The sequence below is a fragment of the Cucumis sativus genome, chromosome 3 (genome assembly GCF_000004075.3).
Source record: "Cucumis sativus cultivar 9930 chromosome 3, Cucumber_9930_V3, whole genome shotgun sequence".
Lineage (NCBI taxonomy): Eukaryota > Viridiplantae > Streptophyta > Magnoliopsida > Cucurbitales > Cucurbitaceae > Cucumis > Cucumis sativus.
In genome coordinates, this window is record NC_026657.2 from 8038995 (window position 1) to 8062610 (window position 23616).

Here is a 23616-nt window from a genome sequence, read left to right on the forward strand (position 1 = left end):
ACAAGTGGACAAAGTATTGTTTAATGCACAATTACTGTGAAAAAATAAATGAAGATTCAATTTTTGGAAAGAGGTATAGACTATATTATAATTTTTAATGGTCATTGAAAATTAAAATAAAATTACTATATAAGTGTTTCACCTAAAGCAATAATATAATTTTCACATACATTACTATTTTTCTTCAGAAGAGAAAGATTGAATATAGCCAATTAAGATGGTTTAGGAGCAAGAGACCTTTCCAATTTGATCCCCACATGATGATTCCTCAGAAAAAATATGATGAGGGCAAATTGATTTTAAATAAACAAAGCAATCTTCAAGAAATGATGTTTCATGGGCACTGTCAATTCTCCTTCATTGGTATGTCCCAGCTCGTAAACTTCATCTTCCTTGATTGCTTCACGGCAGAAGAACGAAGATTTCGTGGATGTCAACATAGCTTTACTCGGACTTCGTACACAAGCCTCACCCACTCTAGGATTACACCATTGAAGTTAACAATTATGTACCGCGGGCTATTAGAAACAAACCTGTGGAATGCTTGCAGTGCCACATCTAATAACCCATTGATACAGGGTTCGTTGTCTCCATCGAAACCAACAATGCACTCATGATAACTGGTCTACTAATCTCAAGGCATTGGTCATGAATGTTTTCTTTCCCACTTACCTTCGCGTCGACCACCATCCCTTTCCCTTCGTTCTATAACTTGCCTTGACTTGCTGCCTCTTGATCCATGCCTTTGACCAGATCCAAGCGGACCGGAATGTCCATCGAATATTGAAACTAATTCTGGATCACCAACACTTCCAGTGTCACCTGAATCTTTGCTTCCATCTACATTTTCATCGTAACTGCTACCACATTCATCTGGACGCTCACGAGATTGTAAGATTGTAGGCAACTGTCCTGAGTATTGTCTCGCACCAGAAAGCACAATGGTTGGTACTCCGGTCATTGATGAACTGGTCGTAGTAGAAGTTTCAGTCTGTAAGCCACTGACAGTCGTTCTGGCATTCCCTTCATTACTTGGTCTGCCATTGTCTCTTTCACGATATCTGTCCCGAGGTCGACTGCGAGGAAAAGGTTCACCAAGAACCAGAATTTTATTCACCCACCATTTCATGGATCCAGGATATGTTCTATCTAGGGCCACGGGTAAAAAGCAAAGACAAAGCAGCACTGGCAGTAGACACTATCGTATTGCAACCTACCTACTATGGGAAGAGGATGAGAATTCACGTCTTGATGATCGTGGTCCAGACTCAGCCTGCTCCAGTTCCCGCTGAAGTTCCCTCTGTAAGCAGATGTATAGTTACAAGAAACTGTTACCTTCTTTTTCAAGGCTTAGAACTATGCTCAGGAGTAAGATGATAAAAATTATCAACAAAAGGAAAAGGCTATTTGTTTGAAATAAGTTTCATGAGTACGAGAAACTTGAATACAAGGAGATTAGCAGAACAAGAAAACTATAGTCATCTAAATGAAAACAGAGCAATTAGTTGAAGCATGGGCGATTTAGTTGAAGTATGTCAAAATGCCTAAATGGAGGAACTAAACAAAAGGCCTCATGTCTAGATTACTCAAAGAGGATGTGTAATGATAGGGACCCAACCATGAAATTGTAGAGAAAATGCAGTTGTAACAGGTATTACTTGTTAGAATATCAAAGAGGATTACATAAGCACCCAACATATTATTGATTTCATACATTAGCAAGAACTAAACAATACCTGCATTTGTCTCTCCTTCTCCATGTCAAGATTATAGCGTAACTCCCTGGTTTTTGCACGCTCAAGCTCCAACAAGCGCTGTCTTTCAATTTCCTTTTCCATTTCGACCGTTCTCTCCCTAAAGTAGGCAACTATTAGATGAAAACTTTTTTTTATTTTGTAAGTAGTATTACATGAGTAAAGATTTGGCTACTTATCAAACCTATCAAGTTCTTGCAAAAGTTCAGCTTCATGCAATGCAGCATCTTCTAGATATTTGTGCCGTGCTTGTTTCATAAGATGTCTTTTCTGACGTCGAGCTGCTACTTCTTCTTGTAGTTGGGATTTTTCTCTGAAACATGAGAGCCAGATGGTTTTGAATCCCAGTTGACATTATAACCATATGAAGAAAGTAACGAATAATGATAATAGGAAGATTTTCTTTTATTACACACATGGAGCGAATGGAGTTCTTGATCTGCTGAAGACGTGAGTTAGCTACTGCAGAGGCTGAAAAGTTCATTTTCAAACAATAACGTGCAGAAAATTAAGAACATAACGATGGTGATAACTTGACAAACAAATAATAAGAAAACCCAAAAGCTATTAGGACATACAAGTGACTCCTGGAAAATTGTTAGAATCAGGTTGTCTGAACTCCTTTTGAGCGATGTCAAGTTCTAGTTCTGCCTCCTCTAGTTCCTAAACACAGTCAAACAAAGGAACTCCGAGGATGAGCTCAGCAGTAACAAAAAGGGAACAAAATAACTAATTTTTACCATTTTTTCCTCATCTTTCTTTTGAGAGAACACGTCAAAATATGACTGCACGGATGTCATATTTGAGAGGACCTGATGAGCACATAAGCACAAGTAAGAGAAAAGGGGGAAGAAAGAGAAGCTGAAATGGTACAGGTCAAAGTTTAGTAGACAGCATGCACAAGGCAGTGGCAGTAGAAAAGAATAATAGAACATGACTAACGTTAGTGAATAAGTTCTATTTAGGACAAAGGTCGTATAAAGAACCCTAAATCCTTAAATTCTTATTCTGTCCAAGTTGATCGGCAATTAAACGAGAAAATAGGTTAAAAAGCAAACTGCCTATCAATGCTTTATACTCGCATGCATACCTTCAGAAATAGGAGCTGAGGAAGTAACTATTAGGTTAAAATTTAAATGTGTTGTCTAAACTAAAATAGATGCTCATTATATTGTCCATTCAAACAATTTGATTAAAACAAGTTTGCAATATTCTGCTTTCTATCCAATGCACCAATGAGAATTTTGTAAAGATAGCCAGGAAAAAGAAAAAGAAAAAGCCGGAAGGTAGCTCTTCTGCTAAAGTTAGAATGACCCCAGAGAGAAGTATGTTAATGCCATCAAGAAAAAAGGAGACGAAGCGTGAGAATTTGTCTCCGAGCCTCAAAACATGAGAAGACATTCTATTTTTGAGTTTCCCTTTTTTTTAGATCAGAATTCTTTTTTTTTTTTTTCCCTCTAGCACAAAAAAGCAGGGCTAGTTCGTGTGGCATCAGGAGAAATAGAATAAATTTCATACACAATACATGTTCTGCAAAAGTTTCCTTTAGATAACTCCTTGGTGACCATGCCAGAGATAACCAATTACAGGCAGTCAGCAACAATTATATTATGGATAAATGACAAAAGGGCTGAAAACCTAAACTTAGTACTTCTGACCTGCAGTATTGACTCCCGAATGCTGAGAAAATCTTCATCGAATTTCTTTTCAGAACTTGAAGAGAGTACTTCTTTTAGGACCTTCCACATGAGAAAGAAGAGAATCAATAAGAAAAGAAAACTGTAACTGGATAGTCTTCCTATACTCAATAGTAAAATAGGTACTTTCATTCCGCTCAAGTGAAGATTTGCAACAAAAACAACAAAATTTATTGTTCACTATTCTCCTTTCATCAAAAACATTGAATTCAACAGACTTTTTGTAAATATAGCTAAATTTTAAGCAGAGGAAGATGATAGCAAAGCATGTGGGGGCTTCCAAATGCAAAAGACAGTATGTTATATCCAAAGGGAACATTTAACTTTATAGTCAATGTACCTCTTTAGCTTCATCCCCTTCATTTCTCAATCGACATAAGACTTGACAGGCTTTCCTCTCCAAATCTCCAAGTCTGCCATCTAAAAGATGAAATAAAAAGTTCATAACATTTTAATAAAGTATTATACTGAGTGACAAAAATAATAAAGGTTAATACCAGTCTTTGACGATCCCAAAGCCTCAATATTTCTCCAAACACTTTCAGGAATCAAAAAGACATCTTCGACCGGGGAATGGAGGCAAGCAGAGGAAATTAGAGCCAATGAAAGCTGTAGCAATGGGCCCTCAGATGCTGGATGTAAAACTTTTGTGCCATGAATGCAGTCAGCAGACGATAGCAAGGATTGTAACTCATGTTGACTGGCATATGGGACATAGGCTATAAGAAGTGCCATAGCACGAGTTCTCAAATATAATGATGAGTCAGATGCTGCCAAAGAAGCCACTTGATCCCATGTATGTGATACCAGATGCGAGAGTACAGACTCCGAAACAGATTCCTCCAAGCCAGTTGAAATGAAACTACTGCGAATTTGGGAATATTGTTGTGCAGCAGTGCCATCAAAGACATCTATGCCAACTAAATTACCCAACTGCTGAAGAGCTATGTATCGTTGCTCGGGCTCAGGATGTCCCAGCATTGTGCAGAACATATCAACTAGAGAAACTTCATCTCCATTGCCAGCGGAGATGCCTCTTCTGAGTAACGCTGACAACCACCTCTGGGTTTGCAGACGCCAACTGAGCCTTGGTGCATTGCAAGAAACACTCCTGAGTGCAGAACAAATAGTAGAAACAATGTTTTCCAAGTGTAAACTACGAGGCAAACCAAGCAGACAATCAATAATCACAGAAGCAGCTTCCCAACAACTTTCTTCTTCAAGCTTTATGGCAGTTTCAGCCAATCTCCTAAGACCGCCTCTCAAGTAGACAAGGAGTTGATTGCTTGTCTTTGATTGTGTAGCATGTTCGCCCTCTTCCTTTTCAGTACTGCAAGCATTCAGGGCTACTGAAGAAAGGTACTGCGAGTAAACCAAACACTCGGCCAATGTCACAGTCAAATTTTTAGCCAGTTGATGATGAAGATTCCAACATTGCTCAATAGTGGGGAAAAGCTTGGAAATAAAGACATCGAGATCTTTACGAAATTCGACTATTTCCTCCACAGATAATTCTGTATTGTTTCCCTCATTCTTACTTTCTAAATTTTCAGAATTGCTATTAGATACCAGGTTCTTGTAAATATCACAGATAAACCCTAGATGTAATTTTGAACTCTCTTCAAAGAGTGTATTAGAGCTTGCATCCTCAAGGTCAGATAGATATATTGGAATACCACCAAATGCTTTTAAATTCTGAAGTAGCAAGTCTCTACAGCTTTCCATTACTTTTTGGAATGAACACAAGTAATCGTGAAAATATGATGTTGGTTGTGATGAGGTAAAATCAACCCAAGAGATTAAGGATTGCAATATCTCCCTCTTGCGTTGAAAAGAGAAATCAGGAAAAAAGGAAGCCAATACAAAGATAGACAGTGCTTTGTTATAAACTTTTCCAGGGGAATCATCCCTATCCACATTCTCCTTGATGTTACTCAGAAGTTCATTAAAGCACAAAGACTCGAAATTTGTACATGAACCATCATCCAATACTTGTTCTTCAATAGAAATCTTCTGTAAAGAATATGAAATAAGTGGCTTTAACAAAAGCACCACAGAGTTAAGAAATGGTACATCGCAATACGCAGCTCCACAAAGGGAAACTAGCACTTGCACAAGTCGAGGGATCTCAGGAATCATCGGTTCCATGTGTTCACTTACAATGGCTTCAAGAATATGAAGCACAATGCATTTTGCATTCTTTGAAACATAGCCCTTAATGAAATGAGACCTAGAATGAGAAGTTGCATCACTCTGGAAAAATGGCCAGGAACAGAGGTCAGAAAACCAACATAATATATCAGGAAGGGCATTAGAGGAAAGTGATCTCAGTTGCAATCCTACAGCCTCTAAAATGACTTCTCCAAAAGCTACGAAGTGATTTCTCATATTAGGAAAGAATTCGCTAAGATCAGGGTACATAACATGAAATGATTGACCACCATGCTGTTCAACTGTTCCAAGATCTTTGTTCTCTGTTTCTTCAATTTCAACTTTATTATGCCTTTTATAAATATTATCTACACCAGAAAGCTCATCAGAAAATATATGCAACAAACTTGTTAACTGTGGTAAATCTGATGCAAGAAAAAGACGGTCCATCGTATACTGTTTTGCATTACGGGAAACTGCCATCCAACCAAGGAAACGAGCCAAAGGTGATTGGCTAACAGAAAATTTAGAAATTCTTTGCATCCAGGCAGAAGCAGGAATGAGATTCCCAGAACAAATACTGTTATTGGCACTTGATGTGAAGTCTGTCCGATAATTACCTCCACTACTTGCATGAACCAATTTCTGAAGAAGTATCCAATGTCTCTGTGTGCCATGAATTGTTCCAGGTTCCAACCGTAAATTTCCATCTTTGATTTGATAATACAAAGATGTTAGCATTCCATTTAGAAACTCTGCTGATCCTAAAATGATATCAGTAACATCTTCAGGAGAACAATGTAGTTTAGTGGCCGAATGCAACAAAAAGAGAAGACTTTGCATTAGGATTTCATGCATTGAATTAGGCTTTCGCTGTAAGAGTCGAATGACAAAAGTGCACAACAGAGCTTGATTTTGTCGTACTAAGGTCACAGCATCTGCAGATTGAACGTCATTGGACGACAACATGATCATTTTTTCATCTAATTCTTCACCATTATATGGACAAAACTCCGAATCATTCAAATTCAGATGATATTTTCTATCCAATTCAGCAGCCTCCAGCAAAATTTGAAGAACAACCTTGTCTCTTTTTCGTTCAAGGTGAGCTATTGTTTCCAGATCAGCTTTACTCTTGCCAGCAAGTCTAGTCAACCCTGAGGTTGGGTTAAACGTGGTCTCACTACTTTTCAAAAATTTCACATGATTTGAATTGTACCTGCAAGACATCATAAAATATGGGTTGACGTAGCACTCTGCCGCCAAGAGTAATGCATCTATGGCTGCATCATGACCCTCAGAAGTAAGCTCGCTTTGTGAACTTAGATCCAGAGCTAAACGGCGAAACTCAGAAGCCTTCACTTCACAATCACGATAGTTTACAAGTTGAAGATAATCTGCTTCTAAGTTGAAGTACTCAATATTAATTCCAAAATCCAAAATCAGTTCTCCATGAAAGCGGTCAGGATTCGTCCCTTGAACCATTTCTTTAGAATCTATGTTCACATTTCCGTGGCTAGAGATTAAGCTACCTTCATTTAAACAACTAGAATGATTATCTAATCGTTCACACCGCAATTCTGGAGGCACAAAAAAAGGGCTGGCATCTTCATTGACATCAGATTTTCCAGCCGTGTCATGATCATCTATCTTCCCCTCACATTCATTTAGGGCATTAAATTTTGAAGAATTTCCTAACTGACTACTGACAGAAAAATCATGGTTGAGAGGTTTGGAAGTAGAGGAATTCCGAAGGTCAACTTCAGTAGGTAACTGCAAGTGAGGTTGCAAAACTGAAAGAAGCACGCTGCATAAAAAAGTTGAGTACATTCAAGTCCTATTTAATCCCGTAAATTGGAAGGTTTGGAAGTTAACTGAAAATATTTGATGACCAGGCAAATTCAAACATATTGAATATTCAAGAACAGCTAAACTACTTTCTTCATCATTTTTAATCAATTGGGGAAAAAATCTCTCTTCTAAGAAACAGAAGATCTAATTGGTGCAAATGTTTTACTTCAAAAACCCAATATTTCAGTCGAAACTTTTAAGTCAAATATTCAATTAAAAAATTGGCAACAATCTAAGACATTCAGATAAAATCAGGAGGCTAGGATAAAAGCTAAAGGAACCCACTAATTGGCACTACATCAAAGTACCCTTTCATGATTGCCTTATATATAACGTTTTGACTTTTTTTTTAACCTTTTTTTGCTTTTCACTTTACTTTCAAATTTCACTTTCAGTTTATTCTCTCTCCAATGCTTTCTATCTATTTCTACAATACAACAACATTCGACAGAAGAACAAAGTGAGCATTTATTACCTAGGAGCAACTGACCCACGCCTCCATTCAAATTCTAGTGAAGGAAGAACAGATGGTTTTTGAACTGCCGAGCGGATGACATTGAGAGCGATCACACAACTGTTTTCCAGGTTTTGAGGGAAAACAGGAGAAAGATCTCCAAAAGCTATTGTGGTCTTTGACCCACATATGGCAGGATCAAGAAAAGGCTCTAGCATCTCCACGAGAAAGAGAATCTTGTGTTTTACTTCCTAAAAGAAGCATAGAAAAAAACCTTCAGAAACCTTATTGACCTTCAACAAAGAGGACACACTAAAATAAGCCAACTCTGCATAAGTAATGCATAGACTGCTCTGAAAATAACCAACAATTTTAAAGATATCATCCGTCCAACAACTAAGGTTAATTGTTGAATTGTTTTTAAAGTTAGCTATAATAGATGTTTCTTCCATTTCTTCATTTGAAATAGCACTAAACTTCAACATCATAAAAGAACTTCTAGATAAAGCGACAAAGAAAACTTCAGTCCATTTCTATTTGGGTGGAGAGCTTAGGTAAGATTACTGACAAACTTCATACCTTGTAGTTTCCTAGTATATCGTCAAAATAACCAGATAAAGCCAGCAGAATATATTTTAAAGCAGCACGAGCATGATCAAGGGAATGTCGTGCATTCTGAAACAGGAGATATCCAACATAGTAAGTTATAATGCATGATTATATGAAGGTAATAAGTATTAGAAGGACGTCATAAAAGACAACATTAAATTCATTAAGACAGTTAACAACCGACCAGTTAACACTTGAAAGTTTGTTTACTGTTTGAACAAAATAAATATGACAGAAGCATCTATTGAATTCAAGAGGTAACATATAGATTATAGACAGATGGTCATTGTACGTTTATCGAAAAACATATACAATTTCTAATTCCACTTCAATTTCCTTTATTATCTAGATTTCATGAATTTAGTCATTTGAGCTTGTCAGAATTATAATGCCATTTTCAATTGATGAATTCTCTGTATGACCTTGCCAAAGCGTAGCCCGCTTCTTTCTCTTTCTTTCTTTTTTATTTTTTGTTTTTATTTTAACAACTGTTTTCATTAAAAAAAAATGAAATTAAAAAGAAAGTATAAAGGTATACAAAAAGAAAACCAAGCCCACAAAAGATCAACTAGAGAAAGGGTTTCCAACCAAGTAAGGGTAGCTAGTTTTTTGTGTTTCGGGTTCTTTTGGTATAACCTTGTATAAACGAAGTATCCATTAATAGGATTTTCTACTTATTTTTCTATTATTGCTACACTTATTTCTACATCAAAGTGAATACACAGCACTAAAAAATAAATTGGGTTCAAATTAGTTTATTGTGACTTCACATAAATATCATAAAAAGAGTACAAGGTATGCACAATATTGATGAAATTCACCTGGATGACACCCAAAAGATCTTCTAGAAGCTCAATAACCAGATCGACCTATATAAAAATCGACTCTTTAGTAGAACGTGACATTAAGTGGATAGAAAAGAGAGCAGGCATTACACTGGAAATGAACTGGGAGATTTTTAGTTCAGGAAAGACCTACCTTTGCAATAATGCGAGGCATCCAAGGAGCTAATACAGAAGAACATAAGTCAATCAGTACACATCCAGCCTTAGCCTGTGAAAAAAATAATATTAATAATAGTAATGCTAATTAATTTTTATACCAATAGCTTTTGTCCAAACAAAATATTGGTCAACTAGCTATCTTAATTTCTGAAAAATCAATGAGTAACTTTGCTGCTGTAAGGAAAGGGATCGCTCGGGATAGAAATGCTAATCTTGCAACTTTAAAGAAACATAAAAATATTATCACTAAACAACAAAGTTTATCCAAGTAACAGAACAAAATGTGGGCAACAAACATGTGATTGCTCGGGATAGAAATGCTAATCTTGCAACTTTAAAGAAACATTAAAATATTATCACTAAACGAACAAAGTTTATCCAAGTAACAGAACAAAATGTGGGCAACAAACATGTGATTGAGAAAATGATGATAGATAGCCAGCACAAGCATGTAGAAGAGGATGGTATAATGGTGATGACAGCGTTGCCACAATCTGCAACAAAATACACCAAAATGTAAAAAATAAGAAAATATACACACAAAAAAGGTGAAATGCAAATACATATTACAATGCTAGAGAAGTGAATTATTTTTTAATTCAAAATAAACCTGAGAGAGAGCCTGTTGCACCACTGGCCGCTTCCATAGAGAAAAGATGTCATTGACCACATCAAAGGGACTGCTCAAAGGAGGACGAAGAACTAGAAAATGCAAAAAATGAAATACAGATAAATTAAGCAGCATCTAAGAACAGAACTTGGGACATGTTAAGCATAAAAATGTAGGTGCTCGGTTAGAAATAAACTAGTTACTTGAGATGCTTGTAAATTTCTTGCTAAATTTAACTCCTCAGAGAAAGGTCAAATTTTATTTTTAAAATATGTCTCAATGGAATTTTAGTCTCAACCTGGAAGCAATGCCTGTACAAGAGGTAAAGCTAACCACAAGTCAACAGACCTCTCTGCCAGTTTACTGCAAATATTAGGCTGTGAACAATACACACAAAACAAATGTTCATTTGTCAAATAAAACTAAAATATAGAAATCATAAATAATATATAATAAAAGGCTTCAATATTCCAATAGGCCTTGCTTTGGCCTCTTTAGGGGTCTGCAAGCCAACCTGAGACGCACAAGCAAAAAGAATATGTAAAATGCCTTCTTCCACTGCACCAACATCCAGGATGCTAAGATAGCTCAAATCCCATTTATCATCAGGCACTTCAAAATCTTCTCCAAACAATTTTGAGTAATCGATGATGGAGATAGGATCTGATGATGCAGGTTTTGAAAACTCATCAGAAACAACTGCTTCATCAGCCAATGATGAAACTTCTGGTACTGCAATGGGTTCAACAAGCTTCAACAGTATTCTAGAAGCCTGATAGAGCAAAGCAGCAGGAAATTAGCTTTCAAAACTTGAGGGTTGACAGTGAGAACATGCTGAACAAGGAATTACTTACCACTCTGCATACAGAACCGAATGTAGAATCTTTGTAAGCCATTCTTAAAAGTGTGAAGATTGCATCGGGGCGAAATACTACAGAGCTTGATGTAGATGGGACCACAGGTAATATACTGCGGGACTTCCGTGGCTACATTAAAGCAGAAAGATGTTCTATGTCACTGACCATCTTGGAAAAAAAAGAAATTAATACAATAGTTTTTATGTATGGTGATATTAGTTAAAAAAAATATCCCGAAGTATAGAAACTACTTAACATATTTATCAGGACAAACCATAAAAGTGAAGGAAAGAAGAAGGGAAAAGGAAAGGTAAGTGATTGAGAAGACCTCAAAATTTGAAGAAACGGTCAATGGTGAAGACATCTGATAGTTCTTAGAAACTTCAATTTCAGTTCCATTTGCAGTAGACTTCGATGCTGCTCTGCAGCATAAAACATATCAGCAGAATATCAAGAGTGGTTACTTAAAAAAAATTGTGAATTTTCTCCCAATGAAACAAGAAACAGAAATGATGCATTAACCAAGAATGTAAAAGTGAAAATGCTCTGTACAAAATGATGCAAATGATTGGCAAGTGACATATGAGATATAACAAGCAAGATAGCCTTACCTCTCATTCACAAGATGTAGTATTGGATAGAAAGGACCAGCAAGCATTGCAAGAAAACGTAAGTTAAGATCAGGAGCATCTGAGAACCCCAAAAGGTCTGTCTGCACAATGATCAACTTAGATACTTCTCTATAGACAAAAAAAGTTGACATTTACAATAAAAGAGAAACCCCCAGGTTCATTTCGAATTTAAACATATTACCTCAAGTTGTGGAAGAAATGGAAATAACCTGACTGTCATGTCTTGAAGCAACTACAATATAAACGGGAAGGTCATGCATAGCATGAGGTACAAAATGAAGCAACTACAAAATGATGGGCATGTCAGTACCTGAAGATGCATATCATCGGCATCTTGTCTATGTGATACAATATTTGGCAACAAGTGAGTCACAACAGGGTGGAACTCTGGCTCCAAGCCAGACACTGGAACACCAATCAGCTGCAAACGAAAATTAATAGTAAGAAAGGTATTATGCCATAAAGATTCTACAAAGGCCAAGTTAAAGTTGGGAAAACTATTATCATTATCTAATATGATTATTACACAGTGCATAAAATTGGCATCCATGCCAACCTAAACATAGCTTAGGTTTATATCATTGCCCAAAAGTCAAAGGTTCACATCCCCACCCACATATTGTTGAACTAAAAAAACCTTTTAAACATCACAAATTTCAAGATTGCAAGTTGAATAATACAGTATTAATCAAACAACTAAACAGAAACATGTTAAATACTGCACCAAACTAATTGACCAGGTAATTTAACAAACAGAAATAGCAAGCTCATATAGCAAATCACATGATTAGTTCCTATCTATGTCTTATTATCAGATCGTTGTTCTCTCCTTCTTGAAGGATAGCCTGTTCTGTGTTCAAGATGCAGCAGAAAGTCCTAGAATAAAAAATTTGAAAGAAAAAAAGGCAATTGAAAAACTCGGCCAAGTAATTCATTGACACTAGCTGAAAATTAGTTTTCCATTACATGTAGCTTTGATTCAAGCTCCCGACCCGTTTCAAATTCATAGGATTGGATATGCGCCTAAGAGTTATTAGAGAAATGCAACACTCATTAACAAAACCTAGATTTGAGAATTAAAAGATTGAGCTAGATAAGCCTCTAAATTGGTGGACTTTGTTGTAACTACCTTAGCAGTGGAATTGCCTTGATCTAATAAAATGTCCTGTTTCTCAAAACAGTTGAGGTCCTCCATTTTTCCAAGGTGGGGATCCCCAACCCAACACCAACTTCCTAAAAAATGATGGCTTGCACATTCTTCATCAAAACCATCCAAATTGTTCCCGAGAAACTTACTTTTCACATAATTTTGAAAACCTTGCCAACGGCATTATTTATTGAGTTAACTTCAAAAGGCACATACACCTTCTGGATATCATTCCAGTGTTAGAGACCATTGAACTACCTTTAGTATACATTGAAAAAATATAATATTCTTTCTTTCACAAACTCTACGATGAAGCCTCAAATTCCCTATACCAAGCCCCACGCCTCTTATTCTTTTTTAGAAAAAGAATCCACATTCCTCATTCAGTCGCAAGATGACTCCCACCTAAACAAATGAGAGCCCCCACCTCTATTACAACCTCTCAAATGACTCACATTAACATCCCACCACCCCACCCAAATCATTATTTTATCCAAAACAGAACTGCCTTAAGCCTCAAATTTCCAATACCAAGCCCCACTCCTCTCATTCTTTTTTAGAAAAAAAAACCACATTTCTCATTCACTGGCAAGATAACTCCCACCTAAATAAATGAGAGCCCCACCTCTACGACAACCTCTCAAATAGTGGTAAAAGGGAACTTCCATCAAGAGCAGTGAGATAGAATTGATTGATTGTATAGTAATCTTAAGTGGGAAATAGAGTTCTCATTATATACCTGAACAAAAAACACAGCTATTGGATTTCCACGCAAACAAGATATTTTTACATAGCGGCACGGAGTGTAGTTCATAGGGTAAACCATGTCACGTCGAGGTGCTTCACAGCGTGAACGAACTTTTACAAATGTCTCTGGCTGGAAACAAATATAAATCATTGAAAGAATAAAGTCAATGCTCTATCTATTATCCAAGAAATGCATACCAAGACTTCCAAACTGCACATGTGATTCAAGAAAAAGTGTAGTGAATCACTTCCTCAATTCATATATTTGAAAGATGGATATGGATACAGAGTTAATGTCTCAAGTTTGAAAACCGCAGTAAGCAACTAATCAGAGGTCAAGATGTTTGTAGAAGTCAATTAATCCATTAATTCTTTTTACACTGACCTATTTCGTAAACTAAATTATCAAGTAGGACAAAAAGTATGGTTTGAAACTCTTGCAGAATAAAATTTCATTTTGTTCTCCCACCAAAACAAATTCAACAATTCAGATGGGATGGTCCGTAACACTTTAACGTACAACAGGTAAATGTCAATTATGTCTATAGAGAGATAATTATTTAGAACAGATATTTCTCCTTCGACAAATAAATTGAAAAATTGTAGATAATGAATTTATGCTAGACAAAAAGACAAACTCTGTCAAGTTCAAGTATATAACAAATCCTTAAAAGAATCTAAGGAGTGATAACTCATAAAAAAATGAGATCACATACCAAAATTGGGCAATTTTATTTATGTCAGAAAATGCAATGTATAAGCTGAAAAACTACACAAAATCAGAAGAGAAAAGAAAACCTTGTATCGCAAACCAGCAGCAATTTCCCATTCGAGGACAGACTTATTGTAGATGCGAATATGTGATAATAAACAAGGTTCCTGATAAAAAAGATACAAAACAAGTTGGACAAGTAAATATAAGGGAAAGAGCAGAAGAAAACATGATGAACAGAGAGATGAGATATAGGGTAACATAAAAATTTTCAATATATATAACAAAGGAAATAATAAATCTCCTTTATAGATAAGGCACCGAAAATAATACATCCTAGAGTTTGAGAATAGAAGGCGCCCCACCCCAAAACAATCCATTACAAGAAAGCCATCCATTCAAGGTTAATTCTTTAAAGGGAAAAAAAACAAATAAACGCCATGCTTAAAAAGGAATTAGGGCATGCCAACAAGAGGCTCTATAGAGAACATAAAAGCAGTTCTTATTGGAAAATGAATGTGAACCCTGAGGAAGAGACATTAGTGAGCCTTCCAAATAACCTCAGAAATCTGCTAGAAGCATTAAATGGATGTCTTTGGAGGTTTAGCCAAAGGCTCCAATAGAACTGCTTATTTACTGCATTGTATGAACTTTATTATCAAGGTGGAGGAGAACTACCATAAACTCATCCACACAAAGGTTGAAGTCCAAAAAGAGTGAGGGTAAGAGTCGCATCTCTACTTCGAAGTCACTCCTCCATCCAAGGCACAATCTAAAATCCTTTGGTCTGTCCAACACAGTCACTACCTTCCTTTAATATTTTTTATAACATATCCATGAATGTTGGTATGCAACTTATTCGCCCCTCAACTAATCTCATGAAATAAAAATTTAACCGAGTTCCCAGGAAGCTGGTAGAATTTAAACGACCACAGAATTTTAACTAAAGAAAACGTTTCAAAATTCCTCTGTTAACAATTTCTAGGATTTTCTTCTTCTATCTTGTACGTTTCCCATCATGTAAAACTATCTGAAAGATAAAATTAACACCCCACCACCCCACCCAAATCATTATTTTATCCAAAACAGAACTGCCTTAATGCTCGAAAAACCAACACAATTATTCACTTCACCGCAAAAACGAAGCAGAATAATTCGTTCTAATTGAATTTCTCAAGTATCCATACAACACTTCCGTCAATTAAGGGAGGGGGGAGAGAGAGAGAGAGAGAGAGAAAAAAGAAGAAAAAAAATCACGTACATCTAACTCAAGAAGAATCCACTCTTTGGTGTTGGTGGCAGTGGACCAATGAGTACGAAGATCCAAATCAAGAACATTAGCAGCTTTCTGAGACGGCGATTCTCTAGAAACTCCTTTCACTTTGTAGTCCAACGCCTTCACACGGGGCTCCAATTCAATCTCCATTTTTGGTTGTGTGAGCTGCTTGCTTTATCTCTCTCTAGCTCTGCATAGGATGGGGATGAAATTGGGATGAGAACGGGAGAAAGACAACAGGGCAAATGAGAGAGACGGAGATGCTGTTGCTACTCAAGAACCCGGGAATTGGAGAAGAGGAAGAAGAAGAAGAAGAAGAAGAAGAAGAGCTAATAATAAAACAAGTGTTGTGTGGTTAACGAAATGAAAACAAAGATTTAGTTGAAACTTGGGACTTAGGGGGAGTGAAGCTGCTTCTGAATTCCGATCGGCATCCTACGTTTGTGAATTTTTACCGAGTTATCCAAACGACGACGCTTTGGATTTCCTAACGCTGGTGGATGGGCTTTGGCTTATTGAGCCCATTTTAGGTAAAGACAAGGATAAGTATAATATTCAACCAATAATAATTAAGACTATATTAATAGTATCATTTTTTAAAAAATTACAAATAGGAAGGTCTACATACTTCTATACTCCTACTACTAATAACTCTTATAAATTTTATTAAAATACTACTATTAACGTTAATATTTTGAATTTAATTGTACTATTTACGATCCATGATAATTACAAATATAAAAACCAGATTAAAAAATATTAGTATATATCGAAACATTTTAAAAAACTAAAAAATATTAGTATATATCGAAACGTTTTAAAAAACTTGCAATTATAATCCTATCTATTTTTATAGACTTTGGTGTATTTGTAATTTTTTTAAAAATATTGGTATAAATTTAGTTTAGTTAAATATTTAATTTTGTCAATAATTATTATGAAAAAAAAGTCAAATACTTGGTAACAACTCAAAATAAATCTTCAACATTTCTTCTGTAAACACATTATATAAAAACGATTTTATTGAAGGAATCGGTGTGATATTGTATGGCTTGACCATTATCACATCAAAGAAAATGTCTACACACAAAGGTCACCGTGCATCGGTGGACAATCTAGATTTCTGAAAGTTCTCACATCAAAATAGAAACAATTGCCAAACAATGGCTGTATCAATGCAAAACGATGATGACGTTGGGACAATTTATGCAATCTAGATTTCAGAGCAGAAGGTTGAAGAAATACAAAGTGGAAAGCAGATTGAGATTCAAGATTTAACAACAATATGAAGATGTGTGGGTCATGACAATGAAAAATGGATCTACATGTTAACTATATACCCTGGTGCATTTGGCATAAGAACACAAATAACATAATGCATTGCACGTCTCATGAGGAAGCACAACTTCATTGCAGCACCAGAACCATCTTGGTTAAAGAACTACTGCATCTAGCAAAATATTCAAGATGATAGTAAGACATATATGGAGATCAAGTTCGAGAAGGTTTAATAATAATATGTAATTCATGTATCTTTGGGATGACGAAATATGGAGTCTCGAAAGTCCTACACGTGCATATGCATATTTGAAGCACAGACATTCAAAGATCATGAAAGATAGAGTAATGTAGTCAACAGTATTCTGATAGGGTAATGGACGAACCCTTTAACCCAAATTCTCCAACAAAACATTATGTTATGGCAATGTAATGTTTGCACTAAGAATATTCATGCTGATAAAAAAATAACGATAGTCATAAATATTTTTTTTTACAAAATACGTCAGTGATGTACAATCATTGAACTTTAGCTTGACTTGATGTCCAATCTTTTAAGCAGTGAAGTTGCAACAACACACAGTACTAGAAGGGGAACAAGTATTGACTAAGCATGAGTTGATCATTGATCTATGGTTTCCAACTTTCCCCTGCTTCCTAAAACATGTACTGAAGGGAAAATGAAATACAAAATGAGAAGTTTTTTTTTTAAAAAAAAAAAAAGAACCATGAAAATTTGAAATCTTTTTCACTTGTACATTCATGAGATAATAAAAAACAGGATTACATTTACTTACAAATTATCAAATAGGCTGTCTGATTCTAGAGCCGCAATATGATGTCAACAAGTCAGGACTTTTGAGAAAACTACGAAACCACTGAAAGGGAAGCTAGTCAAGGTGTATGGGAGTCTCTTTTGTCTCCCCACTAAACTTGTCGTGCAGCTCCAAAGGTATGTCACCACTGAGAATTTGAACTCTAAATTTAAGTATGCTGCTGCTGCACTCCAAGAGCTCAAATACAATAGCATCTCCAGATTTGAGACAATTATCATTAACAAATTTCCTCCACTGTTTTGAATCGAGTGCCTTACCACGTCGGTTTCCATGATAATCTATCTTCCATTTCTTGCCTCGACATAAAAGAACAGCAGGGATGACAATAGCAGGTAAAATAGAATGAAATTTAGCCGGTAAAACCTACAAATAAAGATATGATACCACTTCACAGTTAAGCTGATTTATTTACATGCTTAAAAAATGCCTAATTTGAGCATTTGGCATTAGCTAGGAATTGGGTACTGTCAAGTCGTAATCATTGTTGAGAGTCTTCAAAATAAATATTTTTTAAAAAAACCAAATAATAGAAGGCCAACTTTTACAGTAGCTATCTGAAATTCTGGACTCATTTTTCCAAATTTTTGTTCTGAACTGTTTTTATAATAGTTTCCAATTGTTTTTTTGAACTTTTTTTGTAATAGTTTCCGGGCTAGCTAATCTTGCAAGTTTCTCTCCAAATGTTTCTTTAAGAAATAATAATAACAAAAAAGATGCCAAAACTATGGATGATCCCTCAAACTAGTCAACTACTTTCTAGATTGGTCATTGTTACGACAGACTGATTGACTGATCTTGTTACTGGCATAACTTGAGTAACATGTTCTACAACATGTCTTGTACTATGAGTCTATGCCAAGCATCATGTTCCATGTAGTGTAACAGATTTTCTCAGTCCAATTGAAAACATGATTTAAGTTTTTTAAAGAACATTCATGTCAAACTCTTTTATGTACTGATTGTGAACTTTCTGAACCTCACTGTTGAGGGTGTTGCCGATAGTAATTTAGACTAGGCTGAAGTGTCATTTGTTAATCACTTAAGTGAAAAAGAGTACCTCTCATACTACAGAAGCCTAAGTTCCATTATAATTGTATTGAGAGGATTTCATACTTAGTTTAGGAAAAATTATTTTATAAAGGTGAGGGGACCTCACACTTAGAGAAACTTAAGCGTATTTGTGGGAGTAAGTTTGTTTTGAGGGGAACTCAAACAAAGTTTGGGGGAAGTGTATTTGTAGGAGTAACTTAGAGAAGCTCAAATTTATTTTATAAGTAAGTTTGTTTTGAGGGAACTCAAACAAAGTTTGGGGGAAGTGTATTTTTGGGAGAGCCTAAGTCGAAATTGAAAAGTAGGTTATATACGAATCCCCATAGGAGAGTCTTTGAAATGTTTAGTAGTAATTGAAGCGTAATGCCCCCATAGTATGTGATCATGCACTAAACTAGGTTAACGATCTTTGTGTCTCCCTCAAGTTTTGTTTGTTACAACATAATGCTTGACTATTGTTAGAGTCACTTCAAAATTTCAGCCATAAACGGTCCAAGCTAATCAGCGACTTTCTACCTTCTAGCAAATCCAGCTTACCACGTAATTCTAATTATTCTCAAACCTCTGAGTGATTTAAATAAGAGGAAGAACTTACCAAATTATATATGGGAGCAACATGCGATTTAGAAAGAATAAAAGCATGGTAGGGTTTGCCCGAAAGTGGCATAGTTTCTCCATTTTGCGGCTCCATTGTTGGAAGCTCTGTCGGAGGTTTCCTTGCTGACTGCATCTGCGGACCTTTTTTCAGTACAAATCACTTGCAGAAGCTTACAAATGGGACAACGTATGAATTGCCGATTACAGGTAGGGGGAAAAACCTGCAAATGGTTAGCAGAACAAATTCAACAACAAAATTAAGGTTAAAATTAAACAAGAAATTTACTGGGAATCCAAACAAAATATGGAGAATGAACAAAGGGGAATGGAATTCAAAGTAAAAATAAATAATATATTAGTTCAGTGTTCAGCAACCTGTGGGCTCGAAGGAAGCAGATGGAGAGACAATCAGTCGCCGTATTTTCTTCAGATCATTCATTCTTGCGAGATGACGTGAATCAGTTCCTTATTTTGAGTTTGAACGAGGGAAAACTTTTGTATTTTTAGGGTTGTTTTAAATTTAAAATAAATCAAAATATTTAGGATAGTAAAATGGGATAAACTTTGATTGATACTATATTATATTTTTTTGTTATATTTATAAATATTTTAAATATTATATTTGACAATATTTATAAATTTTTTAAATTTTTTATTATAAAAACGATAAAAAAAAAGTAAATTTGATAAATTATTTTTTAAAAAAATAGAATAGAATAGATTATTGTATTTTCTTTTGAAGGTTTTTGGTTTTTTTTTTTAACTCGTTAACGTTGGGTAAATGCTTTTAAATAGCATTTTTTAATAGAACTTTTTTTAAAAATAAAAAGAAAAATTGACAAACTCTTCCCATAAAACAAAATCAGGATGGACAAAATTTATTATGATTTTGTGTGAAGTGTAGTTATTTTATCAAATATTTTATTTTTAACAATTTTTTTTAAAATTATTTTAAATGACTAGATCGGTTGAAATATTTATAAATACAATAAAATTTTATATACTATCTAGAACAAAAAAAAAAAAGTAAGAAAAAAACATTTTAACACCTAAACATATGAAACAATTCAAATTGCTACAAATTCACTTTAAATTATTTGTTTGGATTTATTTAATTTATATAAATTAAATTATGTTCCAAGATTTTTTTTTGTTAAGTTTATAAAGATGTATAGCAATTTTACCATTTAAGATGATTACCTCTTTAAAATATTTATAAAATTTTGGATTATATCAAAAAAACCTATGTCTATGCATTTTTTTATATAAAAAGATAAATTATAAAAATAACAAATTTGATAAAATATTTACAACATTTATCAAAATTTAACAGAAAAAAATAGAAAAATTTACAAATCATTCTAACGAAACACCTAAAAACAAATTGTATTACACATTCATCTTTTAAAATATGTCCCAAAATAGTTTATTTACTTTTAAGAAAAATGTCTCACTCATTCAAAAGTGGCATAACTAAAAGGTTATTCTACACTTTAAAATAGTTGTTTGGAATGTCCCTTTTCTAAGAATATAACATTCAATCAAAATGATATAAAAGCATTCTCTTAACAAATAAATAAACAAATAAAAAATCCAAAATGTTCGTGTAGAGGTAGAATTTCAAATATCAAATCTCTTGATCGTAGAGGCTATGTTGGACAAAATATGCTTATAGTCTAAAATTGAATTATTTTGATTAACCATGGACTACAAATTCAACCAAAGTTCAACCGTGTTTACGGTTGAAGTTGAGTTGTTTACATCAACTTAAACGATGGAATAACTAAAATCATCACTAGAATTTTGAATATCAAACTCTTAAATGTAAATGTGATACCAAAAAAAATATGCTTACAACCTACAATTGATTACAAACTCAATCAAAATTCAATGGTAATTACCATTAAAGTTGAGTTGTTTAAGCCAACTTAAGAAGTTAGTATGCCAAACCATTCTTAAATTTATGACATTTTAGTGGGGAGTATCGGTTAACCTATGGTAGAGTAGTCAACCATCATACCCAAATAACCAAATGATAAATGCTTAGCAACTGCGAAGCAACCAAACTCGCCTTTCACAAACCTAACAAATTCAGAGAGAAGAAGCATGGAGAGAAATTGATCTATAAGTCTTCAAAATGATTGCTGCAAAAGCCTAAACTTCACAACTTAAACTCACAAGTGACAACAACATCTTGATTTGATTAACCATTTCTGAACTAAACAAGAAAACAAACAGAAAAATTCAGGCAGAAGAGCAAGAAAAAAAAATGGAATTCATTTCCATCCAAAGTCCAAGCCAAACAATATCTTCTTATTCCATTCCTCAATCCTTCTTTTCTTCACCTTCCTCAATCTTCTTAGAACTCTTTTTACTTGTTGCCTGAGAATACAGAAAAGTCCCAAAAATGGCAATGGCAGAACCAACAGCATTCAAAGGCCTAACTGGATTTCTAAAAACCAACACAGAAGCCACAATCACAACCACTCTCTTCATTGTATTACCAACAGAGAATGTCAAAGGACTGATTTCATCTAAAGCTTGGTAAGAAGATTGATTATAAAGATGATAAAAGATTCCAGAAATCAAAACCCAGATATATAGTGTAGAAGCATTTCCAATGGAAGCAATTGCTTGATGATATCCTTGAACCCACTTTGACCCTTCAACGAAAATGGCCACAGGAAACAGATACAACAAAGAAATTATACTAATACAACCATATAAATTCAACCCATTAACCTCTTTGAAGTTCTGCAAGCTCCTTTTAGAGTAAATGTTTCTTAATACAAACCCTACATTACTGATCATAGCGCCTGAGAGACCTTCCAAATTGAAGGTAGCTTCAGTAATGGCGGCTAGAGAGCAACCAAAAACAATGGGGAGAATCGAGAGCCAGACCTGGATTGGGTACGAATCGCCAAGGAACGAGGAGAACAGAACCGAAAACACTGGTTCAGCCGACTTAATCACATGAGTGAAAGAAACAGCGACTTTAGAGAACGAGACACAAGCGGAGATATGGCCGATTGTGTGAAATAAAGCGGGGCCGAGGAGAGCGATGAGAAAGGGCTTAGAGATTTTAGGACACGGCTGAAGCTTAAAGGACCAGAGAACAAGCATCCAAACAGATCCAGCGAAGAGTTGAAACGATGCGAGAAGCCATGGGAAAGAAAAAATGTTTAGAACCTTCTTGTTATAGATATTGAAGACGATGTTCTGAAAATACCAGAGTCCAAAGACGATGGCTAGCTGAAATTTTTTGCTGTTGGGGGCGGAATCAGCGGTTGTATCGCCGCCATCTGCGGCAGCGGCGGCGGGGACATGGGAGTTAAGCTTTGAAGGAAGAAACCCAACAGGGTTCACAGGAATTTTGCAGAATTGCCTCGGTTTGAGGATTGGATTGATAGTCTGCGAGGTGGGTTTTGAAGAGACGCCATAAATGGAGGCGAAGGTGGAGATATGGGGGCGATGGGGGAGTTTCGATCGGACGGTTGAGAGGAGATTTGGGTAGAATGGGGAAAAAGAGGAAGTGGGGTTGGTGGAAAGAGGGTTTTTCGAAGGTATTAGATGTGAAGAGAGCATTTTAATGGAGGTTAAAATAGAACAGTGAGAGATCTGGAGATAAAAAGAGAGGGAGAGAGGGCTTTAATGGCGAAGTGTGGTTTGAAGTTGAAGAGATGATTTTTGTATTGTGAGTGTGAAGTTCATTTTCCTAAGCTTTGTTTGTTGCCGTATTTTTATCATCGGTGATTGCGACCACTTCTGCACTTGCCTCTCTTGGATCTCGTTTTTCATTGGTCATTAGAAGATTAATAACCATAAATATACATTATTTCCATTTTATATTAGGCATCAATAATAATTAATTGGTTAATTTTTATAAAGGTAATAAATTGCTAAAATATTTACCGTGTAACAAAATAAATATTTGTTTTCTAATATTGTGGCCAAACTTTCTAATTTATTCATTCTCTCTTCCATACTTCCAATTTTTCATATTTCTTTTATATTTATAAACGTTTTATTATTCAACTTAAATTTTAAGAAAATTGATCGTGACATTATTTAAAATATCGTTTTGGAGTTGAAGTTATTTTTCACAGTTTAAGAATAACTATACAGTTGTGTAGATATTATCTAAACGATCATTTACCATAACAAAACGATTGTTTAGCATGGTTAACAGATCGTTTAGATTTTAATATTTGTTTTCCATCGTTTAAAAATGAACTAAACGATCATGATACATGATCATTTAGAAGATGATTATACGCGTGCATGTGATCGATTAATCGCACGTTGACTAATACGTTATTGGTATTTTTCATTGTAGGTCTATGGACTTTTTTGA

The 23616-nt window shown here is 35.1% G+C and overlaps 3 protein-coding genes across 9 annotated transcripts; all 3 read right to left on the reverse strand.

The window, feature by feature from the left end:
- Window positions 1-60: 60 nt before the first annotated feature.
- On the reverse strand, window positions 61-15899 carry LOC101217878. 4 transcript variants are annotated; one of them, XM_011652500.2, is made up of 26 exons: window positions 15487-15899; window positions 14312-14392; window positions 13506-13643; window positions 11930-12040; window positions 11801-11851; window positions 11599-11699; window positions 11316-11409; window positions 10985-11116; window positions 10645-10902; window positions 10429-10507; window positions 10131-10222; window positions 9931-10014; window positions 9495-9569; window positions 9338-9385; window positions 8487-8582; window positions 7929-8158; window positions 3949-7409; window positions 3792-3871; window positions 3413-3493; window positions 2495-2566; window positions 2333-2417; window positions 2171-2225; window positions 1939-2067; window positions 1737-1854; window positions 1218-1300; window positions 61-1076 (listed from the first exon to the last, which is right to left on the reverse strand). In XM_011652500.2, the coding sequence occupies exons 1-26, from the start codon at window positions 15649-15651 to the stop codon at window positions 647-649; spliced, it is 6429 nt and encodes a 2142-aa protein (XP_011650802.1). In that variant the 5' UTR covers window positions 15652-15899; the 3' UTR covers window positions 61-646. The 4 variants fall into 4 exon arrangements, with proteins under 4 accessions (XP_011650802.1, XP_011650803.1, XP_011650804.1 ...); XM_011652501.2 differs by lacking the exons at window positions 13506-13643; window positions 14312-14392; window positions 15487-15899 and having other exon boundaries at window positions 11599-11695; window positions 11930-12005; XM_011652502.2 differs by lacking the exons at window positions 11801-11851; window positions 11930-12040; window positions 13506-13643; window positions 14312-14392; window positions 15487-15899 and having other exon boundaries at window positions 11316-11404.
- Window positions 15900-16497: 598 nt separating this feature from the next.
- Window positions 16498-19797, reverse strand: LOC105434822 (B3 domain-containing protein Os04g0386900). Of its 4 annotated transcripts, none has more exons than XR_968897.2 (4): window positions 19638-19797; window positions 19261-19483; window positions 17577-17978; window positions 16498-16945 (listed from the first exon to the last, which is right to left on the reverse strand). XR_968897.2 is itself a non-coding variant. In XM_011652504.2 (3 exons), the coding sequence occupies exons 2-3, from the start codon at window positions 19393-19395 to the stop codon at window positions 17670-17672; spliced, it is 444 nt and encodes a 147-aa protein (XP_011650806.1). In that variant the 5' UTR covers window positions 19396-19483; window positions 19638-19797; the 3' UTR covers window positions 17511-17669. The 4 variants fall into 4 exon arrangements, 1 of the variants encoding a protein (XP_011650806.1); XR_968895.2 differs by having other exon boundaries at window positions 16498-16951; XR_968896.2 differs by lacking the exon at window positions 16498-16945 and adding an exon at window positions 17146-17448.
- Window positions 19798-21313: 1516 nt separating this feature from the next.
- On the reverse strand, window positions 21314-22992 carry LOC101219051 (xylulose 5-phosphate/phosphate translocator, chloroplastic). Its single transcript, XM_004133887.3, has one exon. The coding sequence runs from the start codon at window positions 22845-22847 to the stop codon at window positions 21588-21590; it is 1260 nt and encodes a 419-aa protein (XP_004133935.1). The 5' UTR covers window positions 22848-22992; the 3' UTR covers window positions 21314-21587.
- Window positions 22993-23616: the final 624 nt, after the last annotated feature.